The 22,142-nt window shown below is 39.0% G+C and overlaps 2 protein-coding genes across 6 annotated transcripts; both read left to right on the top strand.

Moving 5' to 3' along the window:
• Positions 1–743: 743 nt before the first annotated feature.
• fbxo3 (F-box protein 3) lies at positions 744–17,643 on the top strand. 5 transcript variants are annotated; one of them, XM_055920706.1, is made up of 12 exons: positions 744–862; positions 5,060–5,149; positions 5,466–5,629; positions 6,022–6,136; positions 6,280–6,484; positions 7,468–7,513; positions 7,994–8,078; positions 12,112–12,234; positions 12,356–12,471; positions 12,688–12,878; positions 13,112–13,184; positions 17,189–17,643. In XM_055920706.1, the coding sequence occupies exons 1-12, from the start codon at positions 771–773 to the stop codon at positions 17,194–17,196; spliced, it is 1,308 nt and encodes a 435-aa protein (XP_055776681.1). In that variant the 5' UTR covers positions 744–770; the 3' UTR covers positions 17,197–17,643. The 5 variants fall into 5 exon arrangements, with proteins under 5 accessions (XP_055776681.1, XP_055776680.1, XP_055776679.1 ...); XM_055920705.1 differs by having other exon boundaries at positions 13,109–13,184; XM_055920704.1 differs by having other exon boundaries at positions 13,112–17,643.
• Positions 17,644–18,651: 1,008 nt separating this feature from the next.
• cd59 (CD59 molecule (CD59 blood group)) lies at positions 18,652–22,049 on the top strand. The gene is made up of 4 exons (XM_055920713.1): positions 18,652–18,753; positions 20,285–20,365; positions 20,874–20,975; positions 21,063–22,049. Exons 2-4 carry the CDS (start codon positions 20,311–20,313, stop codon positions 21,260–21,262), a joined length of 357 nt encoding a protein of 118 aa, XP_055776688.1. The 5' UTR covers positions 18,652–18,753; positions 20,285–20,310; the 3' UTR covers positions 21,263–22,049.
• The last annotated feature ends 93 nt before the right edge of the window (positions 22,050–22,142 follow it).

Below are 22,142 nucleotides of genomic sequence, written 5' to 3'. Positions count from 1 at the left end.
TGATTGGGAGTCCCATAGGGCGGTGCACAATTGGCCCAGCGGTTAGGGTTTGGCCGGGGTAGGCCGTCATTGTAAATAAGATTTTGTTCTTAACTGACTTGCCTAGTTAAATACAGGTTAAATAAATACAAAATATATATTTAAAAAACACTATATAGCCTCATGGTAAAAAATTATAATTGATATCATGGATTGTCAGTCCTTGCATCCATAGCTCTGTCTATGGATGCAATGGCTGATTCCTGCTTTAACAGGTGGCTTGAACAAGCAATCATACATAGCAGGAACACTGCACTACCAGCTATAATAATCTTTGGTACTATACACAAGGATATAATGTCCTGATCATTTCATGTGCCACACAGGCCTATCAACCAAGCTTGGCCAGAAGACCAGTCTCAATTACAGGGAAGCTGCTACACAGTATGTTACTACAATCCAGAGTGTACACAATAACCGTAGGTGCACACAATGCCTATAATAGGAAATTCCCTGAATAGGGCATACAGTTGGTGAAAGTATTTTATGACGATTCATATCAACCACCTACGTAAGCATCCTACTAGTTTGAAGTAATCCATTACTAATATAATGTGTAAATGTTTACACAAGAAACTGAGATAGATGAGAACAACCTGATCACATTTTTCATATCAACTTCTCCCTAGCCCCACTCCCCATGTGCGAACTATTTGATAACAAGAAAGCATGCGGAAACGCTCTGTCACAATAGATGGGGCGGGACTTGAAGCAAAATTCCAGGTTTCAAAATGGCAGCGTCCATGGAGCTAAGCTTGAACAATTTACCCTCCGATCCTTTGCTGTTAATGTTATCCTTTCTTGACTTTAGAGATTTGATCAGGTATGTATAACACGCTTCAGAGGGATAAATGCCCGTGCACAAACTACCACACGAGTTTATGTTGCGTAATAGAGCTATGCTTAGCGACAGAAGCTGGCTATAGTTAGCGTTCTCAAGATGTTGTTAGCTAAGCAAATAATTCACTTTTGTTTACTAGCTAGCTTGCTATTGCATGACACTGTGTTGTCTTTCTTGATTGTTTGGTTATTAGTCTTATTCAATATGACAGTTGCAGTTATATTTATTGCATAAAAATGTAACTTTCAATTATCCGTGAGCTAATTTACCGTCGCTAGCTAGGGTTGGCTAGTAGCTAGGCTAATGCTGCGTTCCTAACCAAGTGGGAAGATGGTATTTAGTAGTTACATAAATAATCCACTAACGCCCCTCCAACTAGTAATTACTAGTGGGAAATGTGTCTATCATCCAGGTGCTGACCCCTGACGTCACCTACTAAGAAATTACCTAGATAACAGCATTTTCGGCAGTAACATTTATTATTTATAAAAAATAAATAGCTATGTTTTTTAACACTAATTTGTTTACAAGCATGATAGCTCTACTTTAAGTTGATTGAGCTTGTTGGCCATCAGCCAATCAGTGTTTCTCAACGAGTTCAAAGCACTTGAACGCAAGCAACTTGTATTTACGACTTCACAGCTGATAATTACCACCTTCCCACTTTGATATTAAAGCAGCATAATGGTTTGTTTTGGTTTCAGATGCCTTGTTGTTGTAGCTAGCTAATGTTACTTCTCCGCTATCCCATTCAAATTAGACGGTAAATGTTATTAGACATTATACCGCGTCTATTCACAAAGCTGTCTGCCGCCTGTAGACGCTCCGACGCTGTACACAAATGCTCTGTATAAACAAAAAGAACCCAGCACGAGATACAATTTTCGAAACATTTGGAACTTAAAGGTGCAATATGCAGAAATCGCTCCGCCATTTCCTGGTTGCAAATTGTTTTGTTTATATGACAAAGCAATGCATAGTGTTGAGAATCATTGTACTATCTAAACCGCTGTGAAATATATTTTCAATAACGAACAATATTGTTTTTTCAGCTGTTTGAACCTGGTGTACAAAACCGAAAGTTAAAGACTCAAAAACGAAATTTAGGAAGAGGAATCATAGAAATAGCACACAGAACATATCTACCGGTTCTTGTACTTGCTTTAAAGACAGCATGACAGATAACAGCTACAATGGGCAGAAGCTGGTCGTTCCTGGGTATGAGAGTACTTGAATCTAAATAATTATTTGTCTATATTTGCTTTTTGTGCTGCTGGATAAGATGAATTTACATGAAAAACTGCAGACCTTAAGTGTATATTTTGTATTTGAAAGATTCTTTCTCACTAGTATGCCAGTTAAGTTCCAAAAGTTTACAAAACCTTATCGCTAGTGAGGTGTATTTGCGTTTAGACAGAGCGTCGGTATTAAACGGAGAGCAGGGATTATAGTTCATGAGGGAGTCAACTGTGATCAGTACCATGAGCTGAGAACCCAAGGGGGGCAGGCTGTAATCTGGGTATACCCAAAGACGAAGAGAGGCCCAACTCGGCTGAAAATCTTTGTCCCTCCAGCGGGTGGTGTTTTTTTCGTTGTTTCGCCCACCAAGGAAGGAGTTTTTGTATGGAGGTCAATGAGAGATTGTCAAATCTGGTCATCAAAAAAATGTATGGTTTATTTGTTCCGTGAGATTTATTTGATCGAATAGAAGTTTGGTAATGCTTAAGTTGTTGTGGAGTGTGTTGATATAAGTAAGACATTTACATCCTGGCAACTTTGAGATAACACTTTATATCGGAATGGCAATGCATGTTCATGACATGAGGCTAGTAGCATAGCATCTCTCTCCATTGAAAACAGGCGGAAACGATAGGCTGGAGCTTGACAGCCTACAGTGCCGCTTTGTGGGCATTGTTTTTTATTTTTATTTAACTAAGGAAGCCAGTTAAGAACAAATTCTTATTTACAATGACGGCCTAACAAAAGGACTCCTACGGGGGTTGGGATAAGAAAATATGTATTTATTTATTTATTAGGACAAAACACACATCACGACAAGAGAAAACGCAACACTACATAAGGAGAGACCTAAGACAACAACATAGCAAGGCAGCAACATGGAAGCAACACAACATGGCAGCAGCACAACATGGTACAACCATTATTGGGCACAGACAACAGCACAAAGGGCAAGAAAGTTAGGGCGGAGAGACATGTATCTTTACAGTATATCGATAATCTTTGGTATACACCTTGGGTTCTTGAGAGCTACTTATTTGCCAGACTATTAGCGTCCGAGCTAGCTAATGCTAACCTGGGTCTGTTGATTTATAAGCCTCAAATGATTCTCCCCTGTATGAAGTGTGATTTCAAGAGAAATTGGCTAGCTAGTATAAATAGCAAGCTAGCCTTTCCGTCTTATACAGTTGAAGTCAGAAGTTTACATACACTTAGGTTGGAGTCATTAAAACTCGTTTTTCACCCACTCCACAAATTTCTTGTTAACAAACTATAGTTTTGGCAAGTCGGTTAGGACATCTACTTTGTGCATGACACAAGTCATTTTTCCAACAGTTGTTTACAGAAAGATTATTTCACTTATAACTCACTGTATCACAAATCCAGTGGGTCAGAAGTTTACATACACTAAGTTGACTGTAACTTTAAACAGCTTAGAAAATTCCAGAAAAAAAAGTCATGGCTTCAGAAGCTTCGGATAGGCTAATTGACATCATTTGAGTCAATTGGAGGTGTACCTGTGGATGTATTTCAAGGTCTACCTTCAAACTCAGTGCCTCTTTGCTTGACATCATGGGAAAATCAAAAGAAATCAGCTAAGACCTCAGAAAAAATATTGTAGACCTCCACAAGTCTGGTTCATCCTTGGGAGCAATTTCCAAATGCCTGAAGGTACCACGTTCATCTGTACAAACAATTGTACGCAAGTATAAACACCATGGAACCACGCAGCCGTCATACCACTCAGGAAGAAGAAACGTTCTGTCTCCTAGAGATTAACGTACTTTGGTCGAAAAGTGCAAATCAATACCAGAACAACAGCAAAGGACCTTGTGAAGATGCTGAAGGAAAAAGGTACAAAAGTATCTATATCCACAGGAAAATTAGTCCTATATCAACATAACCTGAAAGGCCGCTCTTCAAGGAAGAAGCCACTGCTCCAAAGCCACCATAAAAAAGCCAGATTACGGTTTGCAACTGCACATGGGGACAAAGATTGTACTTTTTGGAGAAATGTCCTCTGTCCTCAAAAATATAACTGTTTGGCCATAATGACCATTGTTATGTTTGGAGGAAAAAGGGGGAAGGTGGCAAGCCGAAGAACACCATTCCAACTGTGAAGGTGGCAGCATCATGTTGTGGGGGTGCTTTGCTGCAAGAGGAATTGGTGCACTTCACAAAATAGATGACATCATGAGGATGGAAAATGATGTGGTTATATTGAAGCAACATCTCAAGACATTAGTCAGGAACTTAAAGCTTGGTCGCAAATGGGTCTTCCAAATGGACAATGACCCCAAGCATACTTCCAAAGTTGTGGCAAAATGGCTTAAGAACAACAAAGTCAAGGTATTGGAGTGGCCATCACAAACCCCTGACCTCAATCCCATAGAAAATGTCTGGGCAGAACTGAAAAAGCGTGTGTGAGCAAGGAGGCCTACAAACCTGACTCAGTTACACCAGCTCTGTCAGGAGGAATGGGCCAAAATTCACCCGATTTATTGTGGGTAGCTTGTGGAAGGCTACCCGGAACGTTTGACCCAAGTTAAACAATTTTAAGGCAATGCTACCAAATACTAAATGAGTATGTAAACTTCTGACCCACTGGGAATGTGATGAAAGAAATAAAAGCTGAAAAATATTATTCTCTGCTATTATTCTGACATTTTACAGTCTTAAAATAAAGTGGTGATCCTAACTGACCTAAGACAGGACATTTTTACTAGGATTAAATGTCAGGAATTGTGAAATACTGAGTTTTTAAATATATTTGGCTAAGGTTTATGTAAACTTCCGACTTCAACTGTAACAGCTCATTTGAGCTAGCTAGCTGCCAGCTGATTGAATTTCTACAGGTATCGCAGCATCACATCCTGATATACCGAAATTCATGCAAAGAACCTGCTAACTAGCAATAACTTTTTTATTTTCTATCCATAGTTGCAGTTTTGTGAGTAGACGACTCAACGAGCTTTCCGGTCACAACCCATTATGGAAAGGCCTCTGTTTGAAACATTGGCTCTTAACTGAGTAAGTCTGTTGATCAACAACAAAAAACATGGATTTCATCAGCCTATGGACAGTGTAAAGCCTGTGTATGAGAATCTTGTCTGTAGCAAAGAGTAGAGTTGTAGTTAACTTCCTCTGGTTTGTGGTGAAGAGTAACAGCAAAATATTCACATAAAAACGTTTCAAATTGAAAAGGATTCAAAATGGCTTGGACCAACATTCTTTTCATCTCTTATTTGATGTAGTAATCAGGAATGTTTGTACTGTGTGTTTATTTTGCAAACGGAATAGTACTGATATGTTTTATTTAGCTAAATATTTTGTTGTTGTTGAGCAGGTCAGACAAAATTCAGAAGGTTCAAACCTGGAAGGAACTCTTCCGAGAGTTCTATACTGACTTGGGTCGTTACATTGATCACTATGGCACCCTGAAGAAAGCCTGGGATGACCTGAAGAGATACCTTGACCAGCAGTGCCCCAGGATGATTGCCTCGCTCAAAGGTAAAACTCCACAAGGAATACACATCACCACTTTAGGGGATTTGATAGCTGTGGGATGGTTCAATGGAACCATTAGGCCTTATTGGGGCGGCAGGTAGCCTAGTGGTTAGAGCGTTGGGCCACTAACCGAAAGGTAGCTAGATCGAATCCCCGAGCCGACAAGGTAAAAATCTGTCATTCTGCCCCTGAACAAGACAGTTAACCCACTGTTCCTAGGCCGTCATGGTAAATAGGGTTTTGTTCTTAACTGACTTGCTTAAATAAAGGTTATATTAAAAAAAGTATCTTAACCTTCAACCAATATGTTGATGGATTTCCAAATGTATTGGATAGAAAATCCATACCTTTTTGTATTTATTGTAGTTTGTCATTTTATGATTTCCCCTGAGCAGAGGGAGCAAAGGAGGAAGAGCTGGATGGCATTGAGGCCCAGATTTGTTGCAAGCTTTCAAATGACTACCGGTGCTCATACCGGATACACAATGGGCAGAAGCTTGTCGTTCCTGGGTATGAGAATTCATCAATTCAAATAATTGTTTGTCTATATTAATTTTTTTTGTGCTGCTGAGCTGAATAAGATGAATTTACATGAACAAATTGACATAAAAGTATACTTATGGTAAAAATGATCTACCCCTATTTTCTTCCAGGTTAATGGGAAGCATGGCCCTGTCTAACCACTACCGCTCAGAGGACCTGCTGGATATTGAAACGGCAGCAGGTGGCTTTCAGCAGCGCAAGGGCATGAGGCAGTGTTTGCCCCTCACCTTCTGCTTCCACACAGGCCTCAGCCAATACATGGCCCTTGAGGGCACTGAGGGCCGCAGCCGCAGCGAGATCTTCTACCACTGCCCGGTCAGTTTTCATATGAGCCCCCGGCCCCCTCCCCAATTACAACTGGGAGACAGCCTTTTATTCTCACACACAAGTTAAGGATGAAAAGAATAAGGAAGTGGGTAGCATTGCTTAGTAATAATAAACCACTCCTTAATTTGAGCTTTATGTTACTTTCAGTGTTTAGGTTTCCTAAGTTATTTGGGACAGATATAACTCATTGCAACTGGGGGGAGCCATTTTCTAGCTATCTCACCATGTCTGTTGCAAACAGCTTCCAGTGTTTACGTTTCATAACTTGACTGGGGCAATGACAACTCTTTGCCACTGGGGGCAGCCCTTTTCTAGCTATGGTATCTCACCACAGGCAGGAGATAATTTCCATAATTCAACATTAACTACTGGCAGTGGTGGAAAAAGTACCCAATTGTCATACTTGAGTAAAAGTATAGATACCTTTAATAGAAAATGACTCGAGTAAAAGTCACCCAGTAAAATAATACTTGAGTAAAAGTATAAAAGTCTTTGGCTTAAAATATACTAAAGTATCAAAAATGAAAGTATAAATCATTTCACATTCCATATATTAAGCAAACCAGACAGCACAATTATTTTTTTTAAATTTAATAATAGCCTGTAACACACTCCAACACTCAGACATAATTTACAAACAAAGCACTTGTGTTTAGTGAGTCCGCCAGATCAGAGGCAGTAGGGATGACCAGGGATGTTCTCTTGATGAGTGTGATTTTTTACAATTTTCCTGTCCTGCTAAGCATTCGAAATGTAACGAGTACTTTTGGGTGTCAGGAAAAATGTATGGAGTAAAAAGTACATTATTTTCTTTAGGAACGTAGTGGAGTAAAAGTTGTCAAAAATATAAATAGTAAAGTACAGATAGCCCAAAACTACTTAAGTAGTACGTTAAACAATTTTTACTTAAGTACTTTCCACCACTGACTAATGGATGACTAATAGGATTGTTCTACATTTTTCTATTATAGGATCAAATGGCACAAGATCCATCTGCAATTGACATGTTCATCACAGGTATGATGAGCTATTAGTTTGTTACATATATTATACAAATATTTCAGTTAGGTTGTGTGAAAATGTTTCATTGCAACATCTCAAGTTGAGCAATTGTAAGCTTAACAACTAGGTTATTATGCACTTCTTGGAATTGTACAAGGTACAGAGGATGCAGCACCCGGTTATTCTCTCCCCAATCAGACTTAAACAGGAAGGCACTGCTCCCATTCTTCAAATATAAATAAATAAACTGTTGTATTGCAACATAGCACTCCATGAATGGAATCATTTAATTAACCTTTATTTAACTAGGCAAGTCAGTTAAGAACAAATTCTTATTTACAATGAATAAAAAAATGGAACTCTGGATTATTTGCTCAATTAATATTTATTGATATTCAATGTGTTAGTTCCTCAACATATGGGTTTGAACTTCTAATGCAGTGTCTCACACTTTCTCATTGTTTTGCTTCCTCTCACTCTAATTTCTTACCTTAGGGTCCAGCTTTACTGAGTGGTTTACCTCATACGTCCATAATGTGGTAACAGGAGAATACCCCATCATCCGGGATCAGATCTTCAGGTAACCTCCATTAACTTTCCCTTTCTGGAATACCTAACTGGAACATGCAGGAATGTCGTAGTTTCTGTGTCATTATGGCAATACTCAACAATATGTAGTAAGGCTGACCCCCATGTAGTCGACTGGTCGATTGTTTGGTCGATAGGCTGTTGATCGACCAATATTTCTTTAGTCAAGCAGTAGCAAAAAAAAGATATACAGTACCAGTCAAAAGTTTGGACACACCTACTCATTCAAGGGTTTTTCTTTATTTTTTACTATTTTCTACATTGTAGAATAATAGTGAAGACAAACTATGAAATAACACATGGAATCATGTAGTAACCAAAAAAGTGTTTAACAAATAAATATATTTTATATTTGAGAATCTTCAAAGTAGCCACCCTTTGCCTTGATGACATATTTGCAGACTCTTGGCATTCTCGCAACCAGCTTCACCTGGAATGTTTTTCCAATAGTCTTGAAGGAGTTCCCACATATGCTGAGCACTTGTTTGACTGCTTTTCCTTCACTCTGTGGTCCAACTCATCTCAAACATCTCAATTGGGTTAAGGTCGGGTGATTGTGGAGGCCAGGTCATCTGATGCAGCATTCCATCACTCTCCTTCTTTTTCAAATACACAGGCTGGAGGTGTGTTGGGTCATTGTCCTGTTGAAAAACAAATGATAGTCCCACTAAGCGCAAACCAGATGGGATGGCGTATTGCTGCAGAATGCTGTGGTAGCCATGCTGGTTAAGTGTGCCTTAAAATCTAAATAAATCAGACAGTGTTACCAGCAAAGCACCATCACACCACCTCCTCCATGCTTCACGGTGGGAACCACACATGCGAACATCATCCGTTCACCTACTCTGCATCTCACAAAGACACAGCGGTTGGAACCAAAAATCAAAAAATTTGCGCTCTTCAGACCAAAGGACAGATTTCCACTGGTCTAATGTCAATTGCTTGTGTTTCTTGGCCCAAGCAAGTCCATTCTTCTTATTGGTGTCCTTTAGTAGTGTTTTCTTTGCCACAATTTGACCATGAAGGCCTGATTCACGCAGTCTCCTCTGAACAGTTGATGTTGGGATGTGTCTTTACTTGAACTCTGTGGCTTTTATTTGGGCTGCAATTTCTGAGGCTGGTAACTAATGAACTTATCCTCTGCAGCAGAGGTAACTCTGGGTCTTCAATTCCTGTGGTGGTCCTCATGACAGATTCATCATAGCGCTTGATGGTTTTTGCAGCTGCACTTGAAGAAACGTTCAAAGTTCTTGACATTTTCCTGAAAGTAAGGATGGACTGTCGTTTCTCTTTGCTTATTTGAGCTGTTCTTTCCATAATATGGACTTGGTGTTCTACCAAATAGGGCTTTCTTCTGTATACCACTTCTACCATGTCACAACACAACTGATTGGCTCAAAAGCATTGGGAAGGAAGGACATTCCACAAATGAACTTTTCACCAGGCACACCTGATAATTTAAATGCATTCCAGGTGACTACCTCATGAAGCTGGTTGAGAGAATGCCAAGTGTGTGCAAAGCTGTCATCAAGGCAAAGGGTGGCTACTTTGAAGACTCTAAAATAAATTTAGATTTAACACTTTTTTTGGTTACTACATGATTCCATATGTGTTATTTCATAGCGTTGATGTCTTCACTATTATTCTACAATGTGGAAAATAGTCAAAATATAGAAAAACCCTTGATTGAGTAGGTGTGTCCAAACTTTTGACTGGTACTGTATATCTACAGAAATAAGACAGATCCTGCTTCTGTTGCCTTTTTGAGTGTTTGTTTAACATCCTGCTGATTCCATGAGCACCAAGCATCACGCAATGACATGTCAAGTAAACAATTTCACAAATTTGGCTGTTTTTAATCTTTGCTTTGCTGTAATAAAGGCTTTACACTTAATTTTGTTAGAACAGCATATCTGGTATTGTTTATAATTTATTGTGTATACACTACAAATTATATTCTTTTTAATAATAATAATAATGCTCCATGTAATGTCATTATCATTAATATGCTTAATAGACTTGTATAACCACCATTTGATTTTTAGGCCTAAGAGCGCATCCTGTTTAGTCTTAATACCACAACTTACTTAGGCTGAAAAATATCCCCACAGCATGATGCTGCCACCACCATGCTTCACCGTAGGGATGGTGCCAGGTTTCCTCCAGACGTGACACTTGGCATTCAGGCCAAAAAAGTTCAATCTTGGTTTCATCAGACCAGAGAATCTTGTTTCCCATTGTCTGAGAGTTTGTGCCTTTTGGCAAACTCCAAAAGGGCTGTCATGTGCCTTTTACTGAGGTGTGGCTTCCGTCTGGCCACTCTACCACGAAGGCCTGATTGGTGTGTGCTGAGTGCTGCAGAGATGGTTGTAAACAATTGTTGGAAAAATTACTTGTGTCATGCACAAAGTAGATGTCCTAACCGCCTTGCCAAAACTATAGTTTGTTAACAAGACATTTGTGGAGTGGTAGAAAAACGAGTTTTAAGGACTCCAACCTAAGTGAACTTCCGACTTCAACTGTAGTTTTGGCAAGTCGGTTAGGACATCTACTTTGTGCATGACACAAGTAATTTTTCCAACAATTGTTTACAAACAGATTATTTCATTTATAATTCACTGTATCACAATTCCAGTGGGTCAGAAGTTTATATATACACTAAGTTGACTGTGCCTTTTAAACAGCTTGGAAAATTCCAGAAAATTATGTCATGCCTTTAGAAGCTTCTGATAGGCTAATTGACATCATTCGAGTCAATTGGAGGTGTACCTGTGGATGTATTTCAAGGCCTCCCTTCAAACTCAGTGCCTCTTTGCTTGACATCATGGTTAAAATCAAAAGAAATCAGCCAAGACCTCAGAAAAATTGTAGACTTCCACAAGTCTGGTTCATCCTTGGGAGCAATTTCCAAACGCCTGAAGGTACCACGTTCATCTGTACAAACAATAGTATGCAAGTATAAAGACCTCAGGGGAAAAAAACAAGCATACTTCCAAAGTTGTGGCAAAATGGCTTAAGGACAACAAAGTCAAGGTATTGGAGTGGCCATCACAAAGCCCTGACCTCAATCCTATAGAACATTTGTGGGCAGAACTGAAAAAGTGTGTGCGAGCAAGGAGGCCTACAAACCTGACTCAGTTACACCAGCTCTGTCAGGAGGAATGGGCCAAAATTCACCCAACTTATTGTGGGAAGCTTGTGGAAGGCTACCCGGAACGTTTGACCCAAGTTAAACAATTTTAAGGCAATGCTACCAAATACTAAATTAGTATGTAAACTTCTGACCCACTGGGAATGTGATGAAAGAAATAAAAGCTCAAATAAATCATTCTCTCTGCTATTATTCTGACATTTTACATTCTTAAAATAAAGTAGTGATCTTAACTGACCTAAGACAGGGAATTTTACTAGGATTAAATGTCAGGAATTGTGAAAAACGGAGTTTAAATGTATTTGACTAAGGTGTATGTAAACTTCCGGATTTCGGTTTTATTTTTTAATACATTTTCAAAAATGTCAAACCTGTTATTTCTTTGTCATTATGAGGTATTGTGTGTACATTGATGAGGGGAAAAAGTATGTAATGTAACAAAATGTGGAAAATGTCAAGGGGTCTGACATTATTTATTTAACCTTTTATTTAACAAGGCAAGTCAGTTAAGAACAAATTCTTATTTACAATGATGGCCTACCCCGGCCAAACCCAGACAACACTGGGCCAATTGTGTGCCGCCCTATGGGACTCCCAATCCTGGCCGGTTCTGATACAGGTCTGTAGTGACACCTTTAGCACTGATCCCCGAATGCACTGCAGTTGATTCGATTAAAACACATAGGATGTGTCTATATGGAAAAATACACGTTTAAAAAAATGTTGACCAATCGATTGGTCGAATGAACAGACAACTCTTGGTCGACCAAGATTTTTGTGGGGTTGGGACCACCCTAATATGTAGTTAACAAACATTCAAAGCAAGGCTTCCAACGGATTTTGAAGGTTTAATAAGCTTTGTCACTGTTCACAGGTACGTTCATGATAAGCAGTGTGTTGCCACCACGGGGGATATTACTGTTTCAGTGTCTACCTCATTCTTACCGGAGCTCAGCTCAGTGCATCCTCCACATTTCTTCTTCACCTATCGGATCAGGTACCACTATTTCCCCTACTGATTTCAGCTCCTGATAATGATTAAAAAGATAAATGTGTAAATGGATCATAATACAGCTGTCATAACTTCCCTAACCTTATGCGTTAAATTCTACCCTCAGGATTGAAATGGCAAAGGATGCCCTCCCTGAGAATGCTTGCCAACTGGACAGTCGTTATTGGAAGATCACCAATGCTAATGGGAACGTGGAGGAGGTCCGTGGGCCAGGCGTTGTTGGTAGGTGACTAGACTAGAGGGGATTCCGTGGACTTACCATAATGTTTCATTCTTAATTGTCTCCATTTGGTAGCAGCGGGCAAAAACCTGTTACGATCTAAGAATGATTTACAGCTAACAGATTACTAATTGTCATGTTATATACTAATTAAATAAGTTAACATTTCATGAGTAACTTATGCAAGAGATATACTAACCGCATGACATTGTCTGCAGGAGAGTTCCCGGTGATGACTCCGGGTAAAGTACATGAGTACGCCAGCTGCACGACCTTCTCTACTACCTCAGAGTACATGGAAGGACACTACACCTTCCACCGCCTCAATAACAAAGAGGAGATCTTCGACGTCTGCATCCCCCGCTTTCACATGGTTTGCCCTCCGTTCCGTGAGTCAATTGTACGGTCGGTAAGTGTTTATGGTTTATGAGATGGAGATGAGTAACAATTGGATTCAGTTTTAATAAACTTGGTAAATCAATGATCAGGGCCAACTTTTAGGTTAGGGTTATTAAATAAAAATGTTTTATTGGTCTTTTTATTTGTCAAAATGTTTGGTAACACAACAAATGGTAAAGTTTTGAAACAAGAACTTGGTTTAATATTTGCCCCCCCCCCCCCCCCCCCCCCCACCACCAGCAGGGATTGGCAAGGGATGTTTCAAGTGCATCTTTTAACGAAGACAACTCGTCAGACACCGATGACCATAATGAGGGTGAGCTTCGAGGCATTAATATGGCAGCCCCAGGGGGACGATGCCCACGCCACATCTGACACACTTTTCTCACCACAGGACTCAATTAGGAAAGGGGCTAGGAAGGACTTTCACAATTACATAAGAGTAAAGTTTGTTTTTATTGTTTGTTAAGCTGTATTTACCATTGGCTGATAGTCATTGCCCTGTGTGAACCTTTCCACCCCAGCTCGATGAGATACTACCACAGCCTCTGCAATATGCCCTCCCATGTAAATCCAAGATCGCTCCATTGTTTGTTTTCTTTTTTTTTCAACAATGGAGCGATCTGGAACTGGACATTGTCTATTGAGAGCAGAGGGTTGTCATGTCTTTTTCAATAGTAACATTGTTCATTCTCTCGCTGGCTGCCTAGTGCATAGTGCAGATTGGTGCTCTTTAGCTCTATCTAAATCCTGAGTATTCCCTTTTTTCCTTGGCATATGTAGTGTGTGTGTAGTCATATTCCTTATATAAAAAGCCACAGCATCTCTACAGGTCCACTGTAGATGTATTGTCAATGCATCGTCAAAAATGACATTTTTTACATTGCAGCTGTTTCTGCAGCAGTGTTAAACATGTATAACTATGATGATCTTAATCAGAGGTGGTTTTCAAACCAACAAAAAAAAAACAAGGAATTTTATGGAAACACACAACTCATAAAAGCTGGGATGTTTGCACATGCTAACAACACTGACAAAGAGAAGCCCACATCAAAACTGTTGAGCTACATTGGATGCTGTCTGTATATCTAATAGATATTCAGGCACATGTTAATATGGGCTTGACTCTGTCATGCATTAACTCTGTCATGCATTAATGCATATCATATCTTATTAATTGCAATGTGATTATGACTATGATCCTTTGAAAGTCTGCAGAAACAAACAACTGTTTAGTAAAGCAGCCAATCAGTGTGCAGTTTCTCATAGAAATCTGAATGTTTGAACAATGAGCTACAGCATCACACCCCTCTGTATTTATTTGGACAGTGAAGCTACAATTAGTACATTTCTCTCTATACTCCAGCATTTTCAATTTGAGATCAAGTGTTTTATATGAGGCGACAGTACAGAATGTCACCTTTTATTTGAGGGTATTTCTATACATATCTGTTTTGCTGTTTACAAATGAATGCACTTTATGTACAGTGCCTTCAGAAAGTATTCCTACCCATTTACTTTTTCCACATTTTGTGTTACAGCCTGAATTTTAAAATGGATTAATTTGAGATTTTGTTATCTCTGGCCTACACGTAGTACCACAATGTCAAAGTTGAATTATGTTTTTAGAAATGTTTACAAGTTAATTAAAAATGAAAAGCTGAAATGTCTTGAGTCAATAAGTATTCAACCCCTTTGTTATGGCAAGACTAAATAGGTGATTTGCTTAACAAGTCACATAAGATGCATGGACTCACTCTGTGCAATAATAGTGTTTAACATTATTTTTGAATAACTACCTCATCTCTGTACCCCACACATACAATTATTTGTAAGGTCCCTCGGTTGAGCAGATTCAACCACAAAGACCAGGGAGGTTTTCCAACGCCTCGCAAAGAAGGGCACCTGTTGGTAGATGGGTAAAAAAAAGCGATAAAAAAGCAGACATTTAATATCCCTTTGAGCATGGTCAAGTTACTAATTGGACTTTGGATGGTGTATCAATACAACCAGTCACTAGAAATATACAGGTGTCTTTCCTTACTCAGTTGCCGGAGAGGAAGGAAACCGCTCAGGGATTACACTATGAGGCCAATGGTGACTTTAAAACAGTTACAGAGTTTAATGGCTGTGATAGGAGAAAACTAAGGATGGATCAACAAGATAGTATACTGAACAAAAATATAAACCCAACATGCAACAATTTAAGCAATTGTACTGTGTTATAGTTCTTATAAGGAAATTTCATTTGGCCCTAATCTATGGGTTTCACATGACTGGGCAGGGGTGCAGCAATGGATGGGCCTGGGAGGGCATAAATCCACCCACTGGGGAGCCAGACCCAGCCAATCCGTATTAGTTTTTCCCCACAAAAGGGATTTATTACAGACAGATCTGCAGTTGTGAGGCCGGTTGGACGTACTGCCAAATTCTCTAAAATGATGGTAGATAATTTAATGTTCATTTATCTGGCAACAGCTCTAGTGGACATTCTTGCAGTCAGCATGACAATAGCACGCACCCTCAAAAGTTCTGTGTTGTGTGACAAAACTGCACATTTTAGAGTGACCTTTTATTGTCCCTGTGTAATGATCATGCTGTTTGATCAGCTTCTTGATATGCTACACCTGTCAGGTGGATGGATTATATTGGTAAAGGAGAAATGCTCACTAAAAGGGAGCTAAACAAATATGTGCGCACATTTCAAGAGAGAGAAGCTTTTTGTGCGTATGGAAAATTTCTGGGATATTTTATTTAAGCTCATGAAACATGGGACCAACTCTTTACATGCTGCGTTTATATTTTTGCTCAGTATAGTTACTCCACAATACTAACCTAATTGACAGAGTGAAAAGAAGGAAGCTTGTACAGAATAACAAATATTCCAAAACATGCATCCTGTTTGCAATAAGGCACTAAAGTAAAAATGTGACAAAGAAATTAACTTTATGTCCTGAATACAAAGAGTTATGTTTGGGGCAAAAACATCACTGAGAACCACTCTCATATTTTCAAGTAGGTGGTGGCTGCATCATGTTTTGGGTATATTTGTCATCGGCAAGGACTAGGGAGTTTTTTTTAGGATAAAAAGAAACGGCTTAGAGCGAAGCACAAGCAAAATCCTAGAGGAAAACCGGGTTCAGTCTGCTTTCCAACAGACACTGAGAGACAAAGTCACCTTTCAACAGGACAATAACCTAAAACACAAGGCCAAATCTACTCTGGAGTTGGTTACCAAGATGACATTGAATGTTCCTGAGTGGTCTAGTTACTGCTTTGACTTAAATAGCCTTAAATCTATGGCAAGACTTGGAAATGGCTGTCTAGCAATGATCAACAACCAATTTGACCGTGCAAATATTGTACAATCCACGTGTGCAAAGCTTAGAGACTTACCCAGAAAGACTCACAGATGTAATCACTCCCAAAGGTGATTTTAACAATTATTGACTCAGGGGTGTGAATACCTATGTAAATGTTTTTCATTTTCAATACATTTGCAAAAATGTCTATTTTCACCTCATTATGGGTTATTGTGTGATATATATATATATATATTTAATCCATTTTGAATTCAGGTGGTAACACAACACAATGTGGAATAAGTCAAGGGGTATGAATACTTTCTGAATGCATTGTATCTAGTCTCCTCATTAGTTTTTTTCCCTCAAGTCTTTGGACAAATTCAAAGAATTTACAGAAGAACAAAGATCATACCCCCGCAAAATGCTCCCCTCTCACAATTACCATTAACAGAGGCGGTTCGCATTTTTTCCAGGGTAGGATCTTTGTTCTTCTGAACTTTCGCAGTCTTTATTATTCACTATTCATTCATGATTATCCATAAGCATGGTAGCATCCACATTAATGTGGAAGTATTCTGAAACATCTATTCTTATTTACAATAAAAGTGACTCTAAAATGACACTACATTATTCACTATTCAGTTCCTATTGGGTGAAACATAATCTGAAACACAACCAAAACAAACTGCAAATACATCCAACAAGTATGTAGTCACAAGCTTGATGTATTCATTGCATGCTAGGAATATGGGACCAAATACTAAATTATTGACTACTTTAATATAATATACCTAAAGTTCTTTCATTTCTAAACGGTAAAACAGATATGTTTTAAAATACCCTCAAATAAAAGGAGACATTCTGTGCTGTCGCCTCATATGAAACGTTTGATCTCAAATTTAAAAAATGCTGGAGTATAGAGCCACATTTAAAAAAATGTTGCTTGACTGTCCAAGTAAAATACATCGGAAAGTGTATATTGTCTGGTTTATATTGCTTTCTGGTGCAATTTCAGGTCATTAGAGGGACATCTCAGCTTTGAGCACACGTGTATCACTCATCTCAGCACGTACTTAACTGGACATGAAAATACCCTGGCTCAGCTGAGCAAATTCAGTTTTTCCAAGGAGATGTTTTAGCTTTGACATTGTTGCCAGGAAGATGTGTGCTGTTATGTATTATTTGAAAATAATTTTCTCTAAATATGGAATTAAGGTGTTTGCCTTCTGTTCTTCTTGTCTATGAATGGCAAGACATATTTTGTGGGTAATAACTGATTATTTGAATCCTGTTTTCTCCTTGTACTTAGCTAAGCTGTGCAATAGTGTCTGGCTATTCTCTATGATCATTTCAAACCTCCTTTGATTTGCATTTAGGTATTTGTTCAGTATCACTGTTTTTTACTTCATAAAAGTGTGTTTTTGTTTTTCTATGTTTGGGGTAAATAAACACTAAATGCTGAATTTGTAAGCACATTGATTTTTGTTCGTGAAATGTTGTGATGGATTTATTTCATCGATATCATTTGTGTTTTTATATTCTATTACCTGCGGCTACTGAGAAATAGATTCATAAGAATCGGTTAGAAATTGGATGCGATCAATGTTTTTAAGACTATCTTTGATAGAGAACAATTGTGCATACAGTACATCATACAATCTCTACAGAAGTAAATGTTGAACCAAGATGCCTATTGAAGGACATTGTACACAATGTTTCTTAATTAATAGGCCGATCGTAGTTCAACTTTCACTTCTGCAGAGATTGTGTCAGGTTGAAAGCACAATTCACAAAGAAATTCATCAAATTGTTTCATTAAAATAACAAGGGTGATACCACACATGGCATACTGAGACAAGCTCACAATTGTCTATTGTTTGTTTTGGAATGTGTCTTGATGCTGCCAGATATTCCTCAAGTGGTCTCTGTTGTGGCCCGACCAATGTCCCTTTGTTCAGCTGTTGTGTTGGCCTACTGGTGTCAACCAATAGCCTCATTTCACCCATTCATGTCATGATAACTAATGTAAAGTAGGGTGCAATAAGTTGGTATTTCTTATGACTAGCATTCAGTCTGATATGACAACTGTATTACAGTTGTCAGTTTCAGTTCATTTTGTCCTCTATTCCAATTAATATAGCACATTCCAAGGACACATTGTACAACCCAGCTGTTAAATTTGATATTCATTTTCTGAAATTCCGTTAGTCTACCTGAAGAAAGGCGTTTCGGCCCAAATAGTTGGCCATTTTGAAATGCATGTCAACCTCGAGCTTGGTATGGTTCATGTCATATGTAGATGAATAAATAATTATTCAGTCATTGAATTACTAATGCTTCCTCATACAGTATTAGGAAAATGAAATTGTTGTACCCTGAATATAACATCACAGCTAGAATAATACTGAATGTATTTAATAGGTTGGTGTGTCACCACCACCAATCTGGATAAAATAAGGTCACCGCCGAACCACGCTCCCCAGTAGTGGTCAGTTTATTTTCTAAAGGGGAGGGGCCATGGTTATTTGGGGTTCCGAAGCGCTTGCTTGTCATTTTGCTCTCGTTGTTCGACGAAGCAGGGTAAGTAAATACCTCTTTCGTTAAAAATGTCCAGCTTCATAATAATTACTTAACAATAACTATAAGTGTATTTGAACCAAAAATATGAACAATGTATGAACTAACGTAGCTATTTGAGAGTTAATGTGATGTGGTTGGCTATCTAGTATGCATAGATTTTAGCTAACATTACACAACTAATGTTAGCTACTGTAGTTAATTTAACTTTAGTACGGCCAGTTGATCAAGTTGTTTGGCCATCACTAGCTACTCTGTTGGTCAGGTTACTGTAAACCATATCAATATCATATGCATATAGAACTATAAAGTTGTCTCATCTCTGCAGTGTTTTAACAAGGCATGGCCCATAGGCAATTCCATTAGGCAATACATTTGTGTGTCCGGAATTCGTAATCGCAATTTAGCTACACATAGAAATTGCCAGCGACCTCGTAAATTCGTAAATTCGATCTGGTGTGCCACACCTACTCCTCGGCGAGAGCTACCAGAATGTGGGCTCTGAATTTACGAACGGACAATATGAGCGCACTCTGGCACTCCAGATTGAATTTACGAACATGTGAGTCGATGTTCCAAATTTATCTCACCATATGTCTGCTGCCGAGGGACAAGAGAGCCATCATAACTATTTTTGATCAGTCAGGGAAATTAAAGTGCTGAAAACAAATTAGCTGCCTATTTAAAAAGATGGTGAACAAACTATGAAGGAAACATACTGGGGTTTTGGTGAAGGTACAGAAAACTATCGCAAAATGTATTGTAACGACCCTGGGTTTAATTAGCGCGGAAATGCCTTTGCGGCATAGTCGATAGCGCGCCGGACCTCGGGCTCGAAGGTCGAGGGTTCGAGACCTGCTCCCTGCTGTTTCATTACATTGGTGTCAGAAGTGATCGGACCTTGCATCCACGACAGTGCGTGTGCTTGGCGGGTGAGCGCGTTCCTGTAAGACGTAGAGTCGCAAGCTAGCGCGAGGACGCGCTCTTTGAAAGGAGGGAGTAGTGTAACGACCCTTGGTTTATAAGCGCGGAAATCGACTGCCGCTTGAGGGTTATTTTGCGGCAGTCGATAGCACGCCGGTCCTCGGGCTCGAAGGTCGAGGGTTCGAGACCCGCTCCCTGCCTGTTTCATTACAGTATATTGCGAGATTGTCAAAATGATATGATATATCGTCAAACATAATATCCCGATATGTAAGTTAATAGATTTCTACTCTCATCGCTAGTTAAAACCAGTCCCTAATCGAAACAATGACAAAGCAGTCACAACACCCCAGTTTTGGTAACACGATGAGGGATGGGGCCTGGAGAAATGTAACCACTGTAACCACTTTACATTTACATTGTTTACAAACAGATTAAAACAAGTTTATATTTTGGGCTCTGATGGTGTACAACAGTTGAACTAAGCTTATGAGGCATTTATGTTATTCTTCAAGAATTAATTGGTATATATAATTTATAAATCCAAAAATTGATGTAGCAACTAAGGATTGCAGATTTAAATGATTATTGTCTCTTTTTTTCTCTCCAGTGTGACAGTCAGCAAAAATCAAAATCATGAACAATTATTCTGGAATATGCTTAGTGTTCTTTTTTGCAATATTTGGATTGGGTAAGCATTCATTTTTGTTGTCTTCACACTGTCATTGAAGTTGGTTCTTTTGATACTGTTGAGTCTCGCCTAGCTCTCGAACTGAAGGCCGTATAGCCATAGGGTTCGCATTTACAATGCTCTGTCTAACCGTTAATAATCACTGCATGCAATACGGTTTTGGAAACCTCAACCTTCATAGCACCCGAAAATCATTTTACATAGATGCATTTACTGTGCGCTGGTTTAAGATTCCCACAGAAGTTTTTTTGCGTAGCTCAGGAAGTGCAATACAAACACTGTGGAAATTTGTGGTAAAACAGTAAGTTTATGTTTTGTATTTGTGAAGTTATTTTTGGATGATAATCAAGTTGAGTGTTAAAGTTTTCCAAAACTGTATCGCAATCAAGGATACATGTTTTTCTAGATGAATCACTCCACTTCCCTTTTGATTAGCTGCTGGGATTTGGTCAAATGTGAAATGCTCAGAGTCACGAGAAGGGCTAAGTGTCTCACCTTGTGTTCTCAGGCTCTGCCATCCTCTGTGTCAAATGCAAGGATTACACAGGGAGCTGCACAAAAACACAGGACTGTAGTTATGATGATGCCTGCCTGACACTGACTGAGAGAGGTGCAGTAAAATGTGTAATCTGAAACAAATTATGAAAATCCTCCATGTCTCTGCGTTACCCTGTAACTCCTATGTTCTTTGGCACAGGGGGACAGACATATCGGCAGTGCATCAAGTACTCTGACTGCGACTACAATCGACTGGCCCAGATGTTCCCAGCTGTACCAAACTTCTACTACAAATGTTGCACCGGTGATCTATGCAACGGAGCCGCATCCATTGGTACTGGCAAGCCCTTGCTGGGCCTTCTTGCCTCATTGGCAGTGATGTGGTGGTGTATGCACTAACCTCTCCTCACACTTACGCCTTAGAAGCTCTAATGCTGCCATTCGACTGAACAGAAGCTACTGATGGAACGGCAAGCAGGAAGATATGGGTTAATGGCTCATGCTGAAATTCTGCCGTATTAGTATTTGCCTGATTTACTGCTGCACATTTCTGATATTGAATTTGACTCTTTGCACTAATTGGATTTTTAAAGCTTTCTATGATAACCTATTTGTTGATTACCAATGCTTTGTGCTTCAGCCCAAGTCTGAAAATAAGAAACGTGCTCACAGCTCATAAGTTTGAAAAGGGTGTATCATTCAAACAATCCTCTTTTGAGGCTAGTAAAATAGACTTTTGGCACTTAACAATTTCCATCTAAGGGGGTTTACTATAGGTTGTCTATAGTTTGCCGACCAAAGTTACGGTAATGTGCTTAAATGTAAGGGATCATTTGAGAAATGTTTTGAGTTTTTGTGTGTGTCTGTGATTGAGTGGACAATGTATTGTATAATTGAAAATGCAAATACTGTAGAATTCATGATGTGGAATTTAGAACTGAAGGTTGATCCATTTGGGAGAGACGTTTGTTCACACACAATGCCTTCACTGCTCTTATACTGCCTAGCGGCATGCCCTGTTCCATAACATTGCTTTTCCTGTTTAATAGGAACCTATTAAATCAACCTGTCTTTTTTAAAGGACACAGTAAATACCTTTTTTTGGGATTAAATATTTCACGTGGATGGGGTTGTCTTTTTATTTGAATCTCCGGCCAATAAAAAGAAATACTGCCAAATAAGACATTATTTGTCAGAAGGCTGCCTTCATGTTTGCTCTGTTTACCCTCATGTTTTGATTCAGAGGAATTTATAGCATCGTTTGACAGTGGACTACAAC

The sequence above is a fragment of the Salvelinus fontinalis genome, chromosome 4, assembly GCF_029448725.1.
Source record: "Salvelinus fontinalis isolate EN_2023a chromosome 4, ASM2944872v1, whole genome shotgun sequence".
In the NCBI taxonomy this organism is placed as follows: Eukaryota; Metazoa; Chordata; class Actinopteri; order Salmoniformes; family Salmonidae; genus Salvelinus; species Salvelinus fontinalis.
Note: the sequence above shows the minus strand (reverse complement) of the source record. Positions and strands in the feature narration are given on the sequence as shown.